The 17,268-nt window shown below is 33.6% G+C and overlaps 1 protein-coding gene across 7 annotated transcripts in view; it reads right to left on the minus strand.

Moving 5' to 3' along the window:
* Positions 1–1,658: 1,658 nt before the first annotated feature.
* Positions 1,659–17,268, minus strand: part of LOC123556780 (trichohyalin-like) — a 38,921-nt gene continuing 23,311 nt past the window's right edge. For 6 of the 7 annotated variants that reach the window (XM_053543178.1, XM_053543176.1, XM_053543174.1 and 3 more), the window contains 12 exons: positions 16,632–16,742; positions 16,202–16,276; positions 14,760–14,834; positions 11,881–11,991; positions 11,477–11,560; positions 9,583–9,657; positions 9,302–9,418; positions 8,310–8,393; positions 7,582–7,777; positions 6,744–6,824; positions 5,815–5,922; positions 1,659–5,616 (listed from right to left, as the gene is read on the minus strand). In XM_053543178.1, coding sequence (XP_053399153.1) covers positions 5,335–5,616; positions 5,815–5,922; positions 6,744–6,824; positions 7,582–7,777; positions 8,310–8,393; positions 9,302–9,418; positions 9,583–9,657; positions 11,477–11,560; positions 11,881–11,991; positions 14,760–14,834; positions 16,202–16,276; positions 16,632–16,742 — 1,399 coding nt within the window. In that variant the 3' untranslated portion in view covers positions 1,659–5,334. Of the gene's footprint in view, positions 5,617–5,814; positions 5,923–6,743; positions 6,825–7,581; positions 7,778–8,309; positions 8,394–9,301; positions 9,419–9,582; positions 9,658–11,476; positions 11,564–11,880; positions 11,992–14,759; positions 14,835–16,201; positions 16,277–16,631; positions 16,743–17,268 lie in introns of all 7 variants that reach the window. The other variant, XM_053543173.1, reaches the window with a different exon arrangement.

Raw genomic sequence — 17,268 nt, forward strand, 5'->3', positions numbered from 1 at the left:
GCTCGTTTACAATTCACGACTAATCAAAATCGTTAATGAAAAGCGTGGCCATGTATTTTACTTAGATGTTGCTTGACATGTTTGGCTGAAACCATTCCCGATAAGCACGATTGCGCATGCCCAAATAAACCAAAGGTATAATTCAGAGGTTCTTCTCGAGACTATGACGAACATCTGGGTCGAGTTACACAATACTTAATCCACTGCTTAAGTCCACTAACTAAACTTTGAAATCTTTTCTCCAAATATCCGTCATTAAATCTGTGTTCTGGTAAATTGTCATTTATAAATGCTGCACGTTGGAAAAAGACTCTGTCTATTGGATAAAAACCACTGGATAAAGTTTTGCGCACACGGCCCTGATGGATGGATGGGAAAGGTAAAGACTGGTCCTGTTTAAAGATAAAAGTATATTTTTAATGAAACGGTACATGCATTATGATGAACTGGACATACAATATTCGATCTTGTATGTCATGTTTTCCAACGTCACCCATTCATTCCCGCCTACATAGCTATAAACAACATCCAGTTATCATTACATCATATCCTTAAAGGTGACAAGTCAGAATGAATCGTCACTAATATATCTCTTAAATGGTTGGAGTATGGACGCAGAATTAGTAAATAAGCTAAGATAGCTATACATATGGTACTTGACAGCGTTATGGCAGTAAAAGAAATGTCACCTTTGTTAGACTGAGACCAGAAATCCAGATATCATTACACCAACACCAAGGCTATATAAATCACGATGAGGCTGTTGTATGACTTAATTTCATGTCATCAGATTGTCAAAAAAAAAAAAAAAAAAAAAAAAAAAAAAAAAAACAATGGAAAGAAATCAAATCCGATTTTGTAAAAGTGTACATACCGCTTTTATTTCTAAATAAACATTAATATACATCATATAATATCTCACATTATTCCAAATAAGTAACAAATGTAAATTATTCTGTATACCTAAAACTGGAGAGTTATATGATTTGTGAACTCACCTTCCAAATTTCATTATAAACAACATCTCAGGAAAAGATGAATGCAGGTGTAAGTTCTTGAAATATCTATATGTATATATATAATTTTGATTTCTGTAATTTTTTAAAAGTCTAACACTAACTGTCTGTATATTTTCTTGTCTATAGTAAATATTTACATCAATGTTTCTTGAATATACAGGAATTATCATACATACAATTTAAAGCCTAAAACATGCATATTTTCAATATGTAAACCATAGCTGTTATAGCAGAGCTCCAGATATGATGCATATTTGCGTAAATACGTTTTGAAATTTACAGAAAACGCATTTAAAATCAAACCTACGCGTACTGATACGCATTGAAAAAACGGGATACGCAGTTTACTCGATTAAAGTACGTTATCCAATTTTATCGTAAATCAAGCAAATCCTTTTTGTAATCGAGTACAACAAACAAAAATGGCGTCTCATAAAGCAAAGGTGGCAGGGGAGCGGTTTCGTAGTTTGGCCCCGGTCGATTTTCTGTATAAACAGGACAGGGTAGATATAAAGGCATATCTATCTTACTGGTTATTTATCATTATTAATTCTTTAATATATCTAGGGAATGAGGAACGGTTAATGATTCTACATGGCGGGTGTTTTAAAATTCCTAGCTCCGTACTTCTGGTTGAGGCTAAAACATAAACATCAGAACAAAAAGTCGGCCAGACGCTCGGCTGTCATCCATCCACTTTTTTTCAAGTGAAAATTAGGGAAATAAAGTGGTGGTTGGGAGACACATTCCACACCACCTGGGTATGCATCTATGTTCGCACTATACATATATGCTACGAAATTGGATTTAAAAATACAAAATGGATGAATGGCAGAGTTCAAAGTGAGGCCCGGTTAGGCTAATTTTGGTCTATAAAATTTGGGTGATTTGGCCAATTTTCACTATATCTGGCATGAAAAGCGACAGGTGCATAGGACCGGAGAGTCGTCTTTATGTAGTCTATAGTATCTGCAATAGTCCATAGTAGTTTCAAAGAAAAATAAGCAAAAACGAGATTTTTATGGATATTTCAACACTGGTACCCACACGTCAATGTGGAATTCGCGAATCTGCACTTCCCTGCCACCTTAAGGAAAATAGGCAAATTTTCAAACCACTCAAATATTGACATTTTGCATGTATTTAAACCCATTACGGAATGAACTGCAACCTATAGTGGTTTTTATTCATTTCTAAGTACTAAATTCGGCCTAGCGAGTCCCAAAATGGCAGTAGGTGGCCATATAATAATGAAGCTAAGGACCCCCAGCCTGTAGGATTCGTATCATAAAACGGCCAAAAGAAGAAATTAGTGCCTAGATAATGACTATTCATGCCATTTTGTTTAAAAGCAACACCTGTGTCTATATCTAGCAATGCCATTAAGCTATATAATGGATGGGGTGGCCCCAAATGATGGATGGGTGGCCTTTAAGGGGTGTCCCGATAGGATAAGTACGGTAATCTGCATTTGTATACCAAAATTATGTTAAAAGTACATGGTTTTAACATTTGAAAGGCTTTAAAATGTTAATATCGTGTGAAATTAACTTTAAAGGCAGTAAATAGTTTTTCGGGGTTACTTTGATTCAGAATGCAAATTTTGGCTGATTTTTGCGTGGAGGGGTGGGCACTTTTGTTGGCTTATTCACCGGCTATCTTGCAAGGTACGGCAACACTTTTTGTTCAGTTGATATCACTATAAGTGTCTTAGGATTCAGGACAGGTTATATTTTATTTTATTTAAACATCTTAAAAACTTAAGGTGGCAGGGGAGCGGTTTCGTAGTTTGGCCCCGGTCGATTTTCTGTATAAACAGGACAGGGTAGATATAAAGGCATATCTATCTTACTGGTTATTTATCATTATTAATTCTTTAATATATCTAGGGAATGAGGAACGGTTAATGATTCTACATGGCGGGTGTTTTAAAATTCCTAGCTCCGTACTTCTGGTTGAGGCTAAAACATAAACATCAGAACAAAAAGTCGGCCAGACGCTCGGCTGTCATCCATCCACTTTTTTTCAAGTGAAAATTAGGGAAATAAAGTGGTGGTTGGGAGACACATTCCACACCACCTGGGTATGCATCTATGTTCGCACTATACATATATGCTACGAAATTGGATTTAAAAATACAAAATGGATGAATGGCAGAGTTCAAAGTGAGGCCCGGTTAGGCTAATTTTGGTCTATAAAATTTGGGTGATTTGGCCAATTTTCACTATATCTGGCATGAAAAGCGACAGGTGCATAGGACCGGAGAGTCGTCTTTATGTAGTCTATAGTATCTGCAATAGTCCATAGTAGTTTCAAAGAAAAATAAGCAAAAACGAGATTTTTATGGATATTTCAACACTGGTACCCACACGTCAATGTGGAATTCGCGAATCTGCACTCCCCTGCCACCTTAACGCAAACGATATCGTAAAATAATGCCATTTTCTTCTTCAAATATATTAAAAGTGTGTGACAAGAGATGACTCGGACAATGCCTATCGCTAAGCACGCGATCTGTGATATATTATGGGTAACTGTTGAAAAAGCCGAAGCACCATACATGTGGATATTACTGAAAAAAAAACATTGACAGTCAAAGAATCACTGGCTGTTGATATATCGCAGTGGTCAGTAACTGAAATTAAGATGTAATGTATGCCGTAAACAAAATGTAAAAACTATTTGAATGAAGGCTCAAAAAATATACAGGAAAACAGCATTGGTCGGCAAAGGCACTTCAGCGGAGCACATGAATATCAGAAAATTATACAAACAAACACAAAAAAACAGTTATTATTATTACCCTTTTAAATGATTTCGAATTCTGAAAAACCGTTTAGAATTCTAAAATACCCTTTTGAAAAAATATCTAGGAGTAAAATACCCTTTGAAAAAAAAACTAGGGGGTAAAATACCCTTTAACCTAAAATCTTATCTGGAGCTCTGGGCTGTATATGCGGGACACATTTACACATAAGACGGTAAATATTTGCTAGTTAGCTGCCTTTAGCACCCTTTCTTGTAGAATGAACGTCCTTGCATTTATGTCTGACGTTAGCAAAATGCGTATTTTTTTCTCGAAAGAACTGTATCTTTAAACCAAAGTGAATTCCGAAGTCACAACCAACTTTAGATTTCACGCTCTTGTTAAAAGTCGTCACTTAAAATACATGTACTTGCTTTTTACCTAATTCTCTCTATTGAATATGACATAAGAACAACCGCTATGACTAGACAATTTCATCCTTAAAGAGGTCTGTACCTTCTAAAAAGCTTAGCACTGAATAAATCAAATAAAATAAATAAAAATAAAAATAAATGAAACAAATCTGTAAATGTTAGAAATGAATCACGGTTTGAAAAATGTATTGGCAGTATTATTTAAATACAAGGCAAATATATAACTCACAACGCGCTAAATTTCTTAAATGAAATACATCACAACTACAAATATATGTATACAGCTTCTGAAACATTAGCATGTACATACATGCAGTCCGAAGAAGACAAAGCTGATGAAAGTTAGATTTGGTTCATTTGGGCTCTCAGTTATATGCGGCGATATATGCCCATTTTGTGTCGATTCGCCGTAAAACCCAACTCACTCACTCAGTTAAATGCTAGTACTAGTTATAGTAACACAGAAATCAAACTGTAAGATATGGTATTCACAACGTGATTAATTACAAGCTAAAGTACATAGAAAGAAGAATTAATACGTACTTTCTTTCAATAGTAATTATAGCTTGGCAAAGCCTTTTAAAGTTTTGAATTGCTAAAACGAACCTTTAAAAACAAAATGACACAAAATAATCCGGAAATGATACAAATGTATGTTTACATGTGTATTGACAAAATTGGCTTCCCTTGACAAAAATACGATATATAATAGATTTTATACAATTATAGTATTGTTGACGGCATTATTTATTAGTACTACTCACTTCTACACGTACAGAAACAAAACAACATATTACTATTGACTACAGTAAAACGATAATATCTAAATCGTTATGTTTCGTAAAATATTCTCCTAGCCGCAATAAAAGTATATTGTTGTAAGCCGGCATACATTTAAAACGCAGCCTAAAGTCTGTTCTTGAAGAAGAAATGCAGCTGATGACAAATGAATCGTGGGTACATCTTCTTCATCCACCAGTATAAGCATATAGCGATTCTAAACTTTGAACTTGATGTTTAGACATGCCTCGCATTCGTATAATAATTTAGGCTGTGTTCTAAAGATGTCAGCTTTATCAGTGCGTAGTGTCTTGTCGACTTGTTGTCTGTAAGCCTGCTGTTAGGCTGGCACAGTTTATTTCTCAGGCGGACTATCACAACCTTGTGCAATACCTTTGCATAACATAGCGCCTTGTGCTTGTAGCAATAAAGCAGGCCAGACTATGAATTGAACGTATGGGCCGCGTTTTGTGTATTCCTTGTAACAGCTGGTGTCAAACTTACTTGACGAAGATATACTCAACACCAGTGGAGGATCCTGGACGGCACAGAACCATCCAATCCAGACACATTGCGATAAGTACGTTTGCATTGCATCTAAATGAATGCTAGGTATTTGAAGTTTTGGTGTAATAACCTGTATGAGAAAAAAAATCATAAATGTATGGTATTCATTAATAACTTAATGCGTTTACAGCTCAGTCTCAGACAATCATATCAAAACGTATGCCCGAGTGGAGACAGAATTAATAGAAATAGGATAACATAAACATAAAATATCAAAATTTCATTACAATTCAAATAACATTGAACATGGAAATAATTTTTAAGTTACCCTTTCCAGGTCTTTGATAACAAATGCTGCTCGGGATTTGCGAAATTCTTTAATTTGCTGTTTTAGCTGTTCAGGTAAGACAACTGCCGTCGATGGTCTGCTATTCGGCTAAACATAAAAGGTACACAAAGACAATGTTATACCCGGGTTAAGTGATAACCCTATTATAGCATGCAGGTTAAAATAAAGTGAGGGGATAAAAAGAGAAAACATGTGCAAGCTTCCTGGGCGTAACAGTCCGTTCAGAAAGAATCTGACAGACTGAGTATGAAAGAAAAGGTCTGTAGGAACGGTTGTTTGTATTTGAACGAAAAGTCTTCTTGGATCAAATATTCAGATGAGAATTTTTTTAAGTCTTTGAGTGTATGTCATTTATTTGATTATGTTTTTGTATTAGTTTTAAATGCACTGCATTGATTGTTTGCTTTCTCGTTTAACGATACAAATTCTACTTTTTGGAACTTCCAATTTATATTTTGTAAGATTATGCTGAAGAAGAGAAACAACAACAACAACAACAAAACAACGACAAACAAACAGGCCACAAATATGCTTTTTAAATCGTGCATCAATGACCGGAGACATAGAAACCGGAGACTGCATTTTCGGATGTTCAAACGTATAACCTCTTTATGCGTCTTTGATTTGGTATCTAACAGAAGAACTTGTAAATTTTTCATTGGGAAATGTAAAGTAACTACTCTAAGGTACCTTTTTGAACCATTCTTGCACGCAATTGTTCTGTATGTGGTGAAATTTAAAAAAAAAACAAAAAAAAAAACTGGTGTCTTCAAGTTAAATGTTATTTTGCGTTTATTTTCATTTATCCGTCAAATCCATTAAAATATTTATTCATGCGACGATCTTACTTCATCGGTCATTATAGCTTTGCCAAAGCTGAAAGTTACTTGAATATAATCATAACATACCCCAAGTGGAGACTCAATGGAGTTTTGGATCCTCTCGTAGAAATTTTCACTCGAAAGTTTGCAACATTCTTCATACGCATTCTGCAGATAAAATATAAAAATGAGAAGTTGGGTTTGCGTGTGCACCAATGTCAAAAGTTTACGAAAACCCCTGAAAATACAATTGTAAAATGTTTAATTATATATCATGCACACTATTATATATCATGCGCACTGAATTGTAACTGTCATTTTTGTACTTGGTATTTAATATTGCGTTCATTTTAATCGTGTTTTGTGAAACAAAAGGAGAGAATATATATATACTTTTCCTTCTATTTGTTATCAGAAAAATGTGAACTGAAACAAATCCCCAAGTTCTCATATATTTCAGGTAACTAGCGATCAATGGCAATGACCTATTTTCAAATTGCTTTATGCTCATTTGTTTTGTACATGATTGTGATACCTCCATATATATTGCCCTTTTATAATGCATTTAATGATACTAGTATTTTATATTCATCTTTTAATGGAATGCTTTATCATATCATTAGATAGTTAAACTTTGTTTGAACATACATTTGTTAAATACTGCAATTATGTGGTAGTGCTTTATACACTGGCAAGTTATACATTTGTTGTTTGTGTACTTTTTTTAGATAAGCATTTTGATGATTGACGTATCAAGGACTGCGTCTGCTTTAAGTTTCTAATTATATTCCAATTGTGATTTACCTTTTCATTAGCGACACTGTTTTGTCAAATGCTTCCTACGCAACTTTACCTTACCAAATTTCTATTATGTGAATAATAATTTTGTATTTTTTTTAGTATTTCTCTTTTGTCTCGTGTTTACCATTAAAGTGTCCAGCAGAGTTTGAATTATCTGTCTTTCCGACATAGAACCCTCTAGCGCATCAAATGCATCCGTCCACTGATTGTCGTACAACTCTGACAAACGCTCCGCTATTTTAGTGGGTCTGTTCTGGTCACTAAGGTCAGTGATGTTAGGGTTGTTGTCCCGCAATGTGCTTGAAGCTATTGAACTGAACCTTTTTAAAGAAATATCACAGAAGTACTGAGTAAAGATCTTCGGTATAAATTATTAGTGCACACAAAATATTTGAATGGTACAAATGGCATAGACAACTTGTGCTTATATGATTATAAAACTCAAGTATTATTTAAATCGATGCAGGACAGACATCTTATTCAATTTGTTTATACTTTTTAATTGATATATTATTCAATTATTGCGTTTTAGTGAGGTCGATATCTCTTTTCCCATGTTAATAAATCCTAATATTGACCGAACCTTAAAGGCAATATTTGTATTATATATATTTTCTGGTATTATAATCATTGACTGTGTACGACGCCTCGTTCTATGATGTCACAATGTTATAACGTAGCTGCTCTAGGTCAATAAGAGTTTATGCTGGTTTTATCTTAGTCCTGATTCATTTAATGCAATAAAGCACTAATTCCGTCTGGTTTGAGTATTTAGTTTTCCGTTTAAGTCATGCACATCAAAAATATTAAAACAAACAACAACGATAATCGGAATTTAAATATCTATAAAACCTTCGTAGAGCATCCTCTTTCGCTTTAGTCTCCGTCTGGAGTTTACCACGAAGCCTTTCCATTTCGTCGTACATTCTTCTTTGGCTTTGAAAATAGAAATTAAGATGTTTATGGCCATTCAGACAATTTATAACTATTTCACGGATGATCATAAAACTGCTGGATCACTCCAAGCTATAAACCTTGTTCACAATTTGATATTGGCAAGATATTTCATTTCGTTTAGTGAACTAGGATGGTCATTCGAAAAGTACGTAGATTCTTGCTACTGTTTGTGATCTCAGTACATATATGTTTTAGACCTACAAAATATTCTCGTCACTTTATCGCCCTGAGTTTCTTAAAAACTATATAACATTTGAAACTTTATACACTTGTTCATCATCATAAGGTGAGTAAGTAACCCTCACTTGCATTTTGTCATAATTATGGCCCTTTTTGTACGTATAGGTCAAATTTTCTGCTGCACAAGAAGAGTGGAAACTTTGAACCTTTGTCAATTTGATTATCATTTTTAGGCGAGTAAGTTGGTCAATGACCATAACACTAAACTACATTTTGCAAGAATTGTGGTCCTTTTAACTTAAAAAAATTGCAGATCAAGCATATAGTGCATTTTCATGTAAATATAAACCTTTTGGTAATAAAGATATGTATTTTAGATGCATTTTATTGTCTACGTAAAAGCTATAGCTTTGAAACTTTAAACATGTGTTTAGCATCACAGGGGAGTAACAATACTAATATCTATAACTCTTTTCTTGCATACTGCCGTCTTATTTCAGGCAATTACAGAATAAAGGATGCTTCCGCAGGTGGTTTTCTTAGTTACTTCAATTAAAGTAAATTGCCTTTCATGTAGATCAGTAAATGGTTAAAACATATCTTATTCTTCCTTCATGAAAAAAAAAGTTGATGAATGTCGGGATTTCGCATAAAATATTTAGGCTAAATTTAAATACTTTGTCAAAATTATATTTTTAATGATTAACCTTTCTTGGTAGTCCATCTCTTTTCGTTTCATTTCTTCTTCGTATCCCCATATTTTTCTGTTTGTTTCTTCTTCATATTTTTGTAATTTTCTTTCCATATCTTCGTTTATTCTGCACCTAAAAGAAAGTTATATTTAATGCACACTCATTTCTTTCAACCTTCCTATTAAAGGAAAGTACCGAAACCTTAACTTTATCAGTCTATTCGTTTTAATAGTATATGTTTATCGTCAGCTTAAGGCTTCAGGTAATATCTGGAAAATCATATTGTGATAATTTACATTTCACGATATCCCACTTCTTTTCTTTTGAGTTCTACTTCATACTCTTCAAGTGTTCTTTCCGCTTCTTCTGTTCTGTAATAAAGGAAAAAGTTTCAAACTTTACACATATTTCTTTCCATCTTGTAAATAGTAGGCATATCCATAATTTCATTTCAAAAGTAACATCACCTAGAGTAGTTAATAACCGAGCTGAATTAAGACGAACACTCAATTCATTACCCATTTTTTGTTGTTGCAGTACAAAATTGGAACTAATAAAAATTAAATGAAAAATAATAAAATTTTGCGAAGAAAACCTAATGTTCTAGGACCACTAATGGAATTACACGTTTGCCTAACCAATTTTGAGACTTTCTTATCATTTCGTTGAGTATTCTTCTTTGCTAAAAAAGCAAGAGGGGAGCCGTGCTATAGCGGTTAAGGTTAAACTGGTCAATCCAGATGTAAACAGTTGTTGGTTCGGTCACACTTCGGTAATAATAACATCTTATACGACAACATTGCTTTTCCAGGAATCCAGATATTCAAACAACTTTATGCTGTCACCACAATCATGAAAAGTTAAAATATACAATAACTGAAGTACTTAAGAGCATCACTTGCGAGAACCTACAATTTTATAAATGCAACCCAAGTTATCTTGATTTTAATATAGAATTTGACTTATTACTAATCCCCAATGATATCGTATTTCCCGCGCAAACGAGAGGATGCGTCCGTTTCATGATAACTGATAAAATAACAATTCATATTGCCCTTTACATTACTTGACATGCAGATATCAGTATTGGTTTCATTTCAACTGTGCAATATGTATACGGCAAAATAGCTCAGTCAGGTAAAATGCAGAAAACAACTGGAAATCAGCAAATCGTTTTGTACCAGTTCGAATCCTCGTGAGGATTTGTTTGTATTTGTATATATGTCTTTATCAACATGATATTATATTCATCATTCGCTTTAGTATATGCTTTCAACTAATATAATCTTTGATATGATACTAAAACTTTCTCATCTGCCATCTCGGCTTCAGATATTTCTTTGTCGTTGTGCCATAGATCTAAACTTTTGAAGCAAAACAGAAACGACAATCTGAGTTTTGAAGCCAAATGGCAAAAGATGTCCTGAACATAAGCATGCTTTACCTCCGAGCTAATTTGTAATTGGTATGAAAACTAGAACTATTGAGAATTTACAAAAATGTTGAATTCCCTATGCTTCGTTTAAATGTATTTGAGCCGCGCCATGAGAAAACCAACATAGTGGCTTTGCGACCAGCATGGATCCAGACAAGCCTTCGCATTCGCGCAGTCTGGGCAGGATCCATGCTGTTTGCTAACGGTTTCTCTAATTGCAAAAGGCTTTGAAAGCGAACAGCATGGATCCTGACCAGACTACGCGGATGCGCAAGCTGGTCTGGATCCATGCTGATCATAAAGCCACTATGTTGGTTTTCTCATGGCGCGGCTCATTTATAGTAATGTTTGTAAATATCATGTTATCGATGAGGCATAGTACATTTCATTACCTCTAATAAACAGACACAGTCAGACCAAGTGTCTTATTATTTTGCTTTGTTGCGTTCCATGCTTACAAAAGACCTTCTCAAAGATATTAATTTTCACAGCAATCTTTAGTGCCGGTTGGTGGCTCTAGAAAGTCTCCTCATATATACTTGGGCTCAGTGTTGTTATATCTTCTGGTACCACGGGACCATTGGGAACAATTAATTTTTCTATAGCAGCAAGATTCCGCTTTAAAAGCCGATGCTAGGGGGCGTGAGCGGTGTTGCACATTTAATTACCACTTCAAAACAAACATGAATAAGAAATGAACTAAAAACTGTCAAGGAATCAACATTAAAAAAGCCAAATCTAAAAAATTATAACACCTTCGTTGAGCATCCTCTTTTGCTCCAATCTCCATTTGCAGCTGACTACAAAGCCTTTCGTTTTCATCTTGCATTCGTTTTTGACTTTGAAAACAGAAATTAAGTAACACATCTATATTTGACTGGTGATAAGTTTAAAGTAAATGAAGTTATTCTGAAGTGAATAAACACATAGCATTGAAGAAATTCTAACCTCGTGATCTCAGTGCATTTGATAATAGGCCTATATATGTCATAATTTATTAAAATTTTCCTTGTGAATTATGCACATATCACACAATTAAGTTTTATTCTTAATAGGTGGATAAATGAAACTGATATTATGTAATGATGTTTTGTAATTTAACTTAAAATATAAGGGTTACATTTGAAAAATCAATATATCATATATTGGTATAGTTTACCAATCTTGGTAGCCAGCTTCTTTCCTTTTAAGTTCTTCCTCGTATCTCAATATTTTTCTTTTTGTTTCGTCTTCATAATCTGCTGCTGTACTTTTCAAACATTGGTTTATTCTGCAACGACAATGAAACTTATGCATTTCTTTTTGTCTGTTATTTTATATAAACGGGACAGTACATAAATTTAAATTTTACCTCTCCATTGAGTGTGATGAATAAAGCATATAGATTAGTACACCCTTATTTTCAAGTACATCAATATCTATACTTCTTTGCAGATATCTTTATTTTTTATAAAAGCCGAAATTTGATGATAAACAGGAATATAAAACATTTAGCCTATAAAATTACGAACAGAAAACATGAATTTGAAAGTTTGCCTAATCGACAAAATAGAAAAAATGGAAACTCCACAGGTCGCTCAACACGACAAAAAAGAAATGTTACAGGCTCGGTTTGATTCAGCCTGTTCATGGGCAGTAGTTGAAATACATGCTACCGCACACACACTCTAGCTCCGGGTTGAGCAAAACTCAACATTTACACATGCTACAAGTACAAAAAACAATTTAGAGACATCCGCAAATGTGTTCATACGACGGAACCTTCAATGTTTGATATTTGTCCTTGCTTTTCAATGATGCATTAGCGTGTAATACCATGATAAGCGGCGTATGGTCCGCAATTAAAATAATGAGTTTGCCTTTAACGAGAAAACAATTGGTAGAACTAAACAAAATAGAATTTAGAAAGGGGATCTGAGGTTACGGAGACTGCATATCAAAAGAACTGCCAAAAGACCAAATTAAAAAGCAGGCACCATATCCAAGAGGTTTATACAAAACCCTAAGCTATGAAAGCGGGATTATTGAAATTTTCAGGTTGAGAAACTAAACAGTCCCAAGAACACGACATAAAAGTCGTGTTGAACGATCTGAGATGACATCTTATCTTTTGGTCGTGCATTCTTCTTTGGCCTCAAAAATATAAGAGGGGAGCGGTGATCTATTTGCTAGGTGTCGATCACTCAGTCCGGAGGGTTTCTGAATATTTATGTTAGTTTTTTACCCCTTTCCAAAACACCCCCACACCTTTCTCTACCCCATCACCATTTTGCAGCTTGCTTGTAATTGAAATAAACTTGTTGTTTGATTTTTGAAGCAATCTGTCTGCTAATTCTTCTACTACAGTCTCAATATCGACAATGGTCTTAATTACTTATATGATATTATTGCTGCCAGCAAATCAAATAACTGTAAACTTTCACCACAACAGAACGATATAAAAATATTTTGTATAAACGATTAAAACAAAATCAGTAACCTTTCTGTTTCATCATGATACCGTATCAACTGAAAGAAAAACCGATACAGAGACTATTAAAATACTTTTTTGTTAAATTATAATTATAAGGCAATCCAAACACTGCGATGCATGAATGAATGCTATAAATAGCGCTAACCTATCACAGCGATGAATAGATAAATCGTAATCATAGCGCAATCCCATTACAGCGACGCATGAACGAATACTTATCATCACAGCGATGCATGAATAATCATAATCATAGCGTGGTCCCATCAAAGGTGGGTGGGGGTGACCAGGTGAGGGCACAAAAATATAAAAAAAGTGGAAAACCACATGTCGCCAAAACACGACCTAAATATTTTTGCAGACTCTATTTGATTTTGAACCTGTTTATAGCAAAACTTCACATGTTGATAATACTGACGGATAATGAAATGAAAAACAAAATGGGGTGGGGTTTATGATTTTGGAAGTGTACAACTTTGCATGTTGATAAATATTCATGAAAGGTTTAAGGCTTAAATATGAGAAAACAATATTGTGGGGGTGGGGTAGATGGTTTGAACTGGGCGGTAGATGTGTGTGCACAATTTCACATGGTGATAATAAATGTTCATAGTTATAAATGAAAGACATTTAATGAAATTCTGCCTATTGGCTAGTTTGTTATGTACAAATACGTAGATTTTTAACAATTAAAGGGCAATAACTCTGGTTGCTGAAGAGATCCTGACGAAATTGTGTATACAATACCTCATCATGATGATATACATTTAATTTAAGTTTCATAGTTCTAGGTCAAATAGTTCACATGTTACGAATCAGAAGTTGTCATGTTCATAGTAACCTATATAGTTAATTTCAAAGGCCATAACTCTACTATTACTCAGGCAATCTGATTGAAACTTTACATGCAGCATTTTCCCATATTAGTGGTGGACGTTTATATGAAGTTATACTTAAATATTCCAAACCACTTCTTAGATATGGCTCCGGACGGACGGACAAACGGAAGGACAGCGCCAAAATTATATCCCGGTATTAAAAAAGACGTACATGTACAATAAAATATGAAATATCTATGATCACATAAACAGATAATTCGACTTACGTAATGTCACTATTGATACATAGCGCAATAAAAATGATTGTATCGTGCATATATTTTACGACAGACTCTGGTATCGAATAAATGATAATATGCAACAACTTCATTTTACTGATATTTAAAAAAGGATCAATCAATGACTCTGTAAATTACAATTTAGACATATCTTGTACCTTTCTTTAGAACATTTATGACTATTTAAATACATTGCGAATACTTTACAGGCAAATGTATCCAAACTGTAAATATATTATAATGAGAAAATATCGATCTATTCAACCAACACTTTATTCTTAATCATTAATACATTCGATGTTAGACAGTGGATGTATGAAACATAATTGCGAAACTCTATGAATTAAACAATGCCTTTTCGTATTTTATTTCATAGCAACATTTTGTTTTCAGCTTGAATAAACAGACAAAGTTTAAATATATTTTCACATTTCGTGGAAACACAACTTACTTTTCTTGACATTCCCCTTCTTTTCTTTTGAGCTCTACTTCATACGTTGAAATTTGTCTTTCTGTTTCTTCTATTCTGTAATGCGGAAAAGAAGTTAAATTCTTACACACATTTCTTTTCTTCGCGTAAACAGTTGGCATAGGCATAATTTTGTCTTCAAAGTGATAGCACCTTTAGTTTTTTATGACCTAACTATGAATGATCGCTCAAATTGTTACCGATGACTTTTGCTGGGCGATAAAAAATGGCATGAATGTTACAAAAAGGTAGAACTGCGACTCCACGACATTGGATACAAAACTGTGCACTTTCGAGTTCTTCGTCATTGTTAGCAATTGACAATTTTCTAGTATATTTGAAGCATTTTTAAGTTGAAATACAATTAGTTTCTCGTGCTAAAATATTTACTTATAGGTAAAATAAATTAGCGGTATTTCCCAATTTTTGCTTTTTAAATACTTTATTTTTATGATAACAATAATAATTTTAAAATGAATGTCATTAAAATTGTTAAAGATGACAATTAACCAGTGATGTATCTAAACGGCATTTTCGAAAATCTTATTGAAAGTAAATTTTCATGTGAAAAAGCGCGTTTAAAATATGTCTTTTTAGGATATAACTTGACATATATGTAGGGATAACGCATGTTTTTTCGTGTTATAACATCTGCAGAATCGCGTTAGGATTGGTTGGTGTACCAACGTATCACGAGGGATTCTGCAGATGTTATAACACGAAATCAACATGCGCTTACGCTATTCTAGCATGAAACGCGTAAAAAACTGATAAATGAATACATTGTCATTCAAAGTCATTAAATTTCCACGAAATGCGCGGGAATGTCTGTGTTGTTTTTTTTACGTTGACGTCATTTCGTTTTGAATTATCCGTTTTGGGGCCGAATGGCGTTTACGCTTTGCCACGGAACGCGCATACATAAAAAGGTGTTATAACAGCACGCGAGCGCGAGAATCTCCTTGTTAACACACGTTTTCTCTCCTGTTAAAACACCCCCGAAAAGTGACAATAACAGCGGTTTTATGCTAGAATACGTAACAAAATATCAATAATATCAACGAGATATTTTAATTAAGTGCCTAAATGGTATCTTATCAATGCAGTTTAAATTATTTAATTATCAAGTTAGACTGATCATTTTTTACTGATAACCATCAAATTACCATCCTGTAATTATTGTGAGACCACTATGACATTATTTTTATAAATTGAATAGGTTATGTTCAACGAAAAAAATCCAACTTTGATATTTCAAAATTGCTATCTTGAATTTGTCTTCCTTTGTTAATTTGTTAAACCACATTTTCAATATCTATCTCATGAACCCGTAACATGTTTTAATTGACCCCAAAAGGACAATAACACTTACTGAAAATTTTCAAAAGGAACAACAATAATAAACGATTAAAAAACTATAAAACCTTCGTAGAGCATTCTCTTTCGCTTCAATCTCTATCTGTAATTGACCATGAAGTCTGTCTGTTACCTCTCGTATTCTTCAATAGAAATAATGATGTCTATCGATGCCTCAACAAAGTAACTAACGGACATAGCTCTATTTTAAGTGATTTCCTAATACATGTATATGTGAAACCGAAGTGAATTAAAACAATGCATAAAAGAAAATCTGATATGATTCTCTGTTCGTAATCTCGTGGATTTATCAAAATTTCTGTTGTAAGTTATTTTACAGTTCCGAGTGAATCAGTGAATACATATTTCATTCTAAATGGTTAAAAATGACGAACTTGTGTGTTGATATTAAATTGATAATTGAGTAATTCGCTTAAAGTAATTAGGTTAATTGTAAATATTTTGTCAAAAAGTATATGTTGCTACACAGTAATTTACCTTTCCGTGTACTCAGCTTCTTTTCTTTTACTTTCTTCTTCGTATCTCCTTATTTTTCTCTTTGTTATTTCTTCATTTTCTGCTATTTTTTCTTTCACATCTTTGTTTATTCTGCATCAAGAAAGAAAAGTATACTTTTGCACAAGCATTGCTCATGATATCGCTATTAACTTGTATAAAAGTGACAGTACCAATGGTTTAATTTGATTCTGATCATAATTTAATATTTATGCTTCTTTAAAATCTTATTTGAATATAAAAGCATAAGAGTCTGACGATAAGCTTACAAAATAAAACATAACAAAAGACAGAAAACAGCTTAATAATAATACAACGTTTGTTTAACAATAATAACATTTAACGAAGAAAACATCGATTTGAAATTTGCCAAACCAACTCCGACAACGTCTAATCTTTTCTAGTGGTTCATTTCAGAGATCGTTGGTTCGATCTGACTTCGAACACAATATCATCTCATATTACATAACATTGAGCACTGAATCCAGAGAATAGCTTTAAGCTTACACCACAATAGAATTTTAAGGATTAGAACAAAAAGAGAAAGTTCAAATTCTCAAAACTCTCAAAAAGTCTCGAAACTTTCTCTATTGCATTATGCCAGCATATAAATCTTCAG

The sequence above is a fragment of the Mercenaria mercenaria genome, chromosome 5, assembly GCF_021730395.1.
Source record: "Mercenaria mercenaria strain notata chromosome 5, MADL_Memer_1, whole genome shotgun sequence".
NCBI classification, from domain to species: domain Eukaryota; kingdom Metazoa; phylum Mollusca; class Bivalvia; order Venerida; family Veneridae; genus Mercenaria; species Mercenaria mercenaria.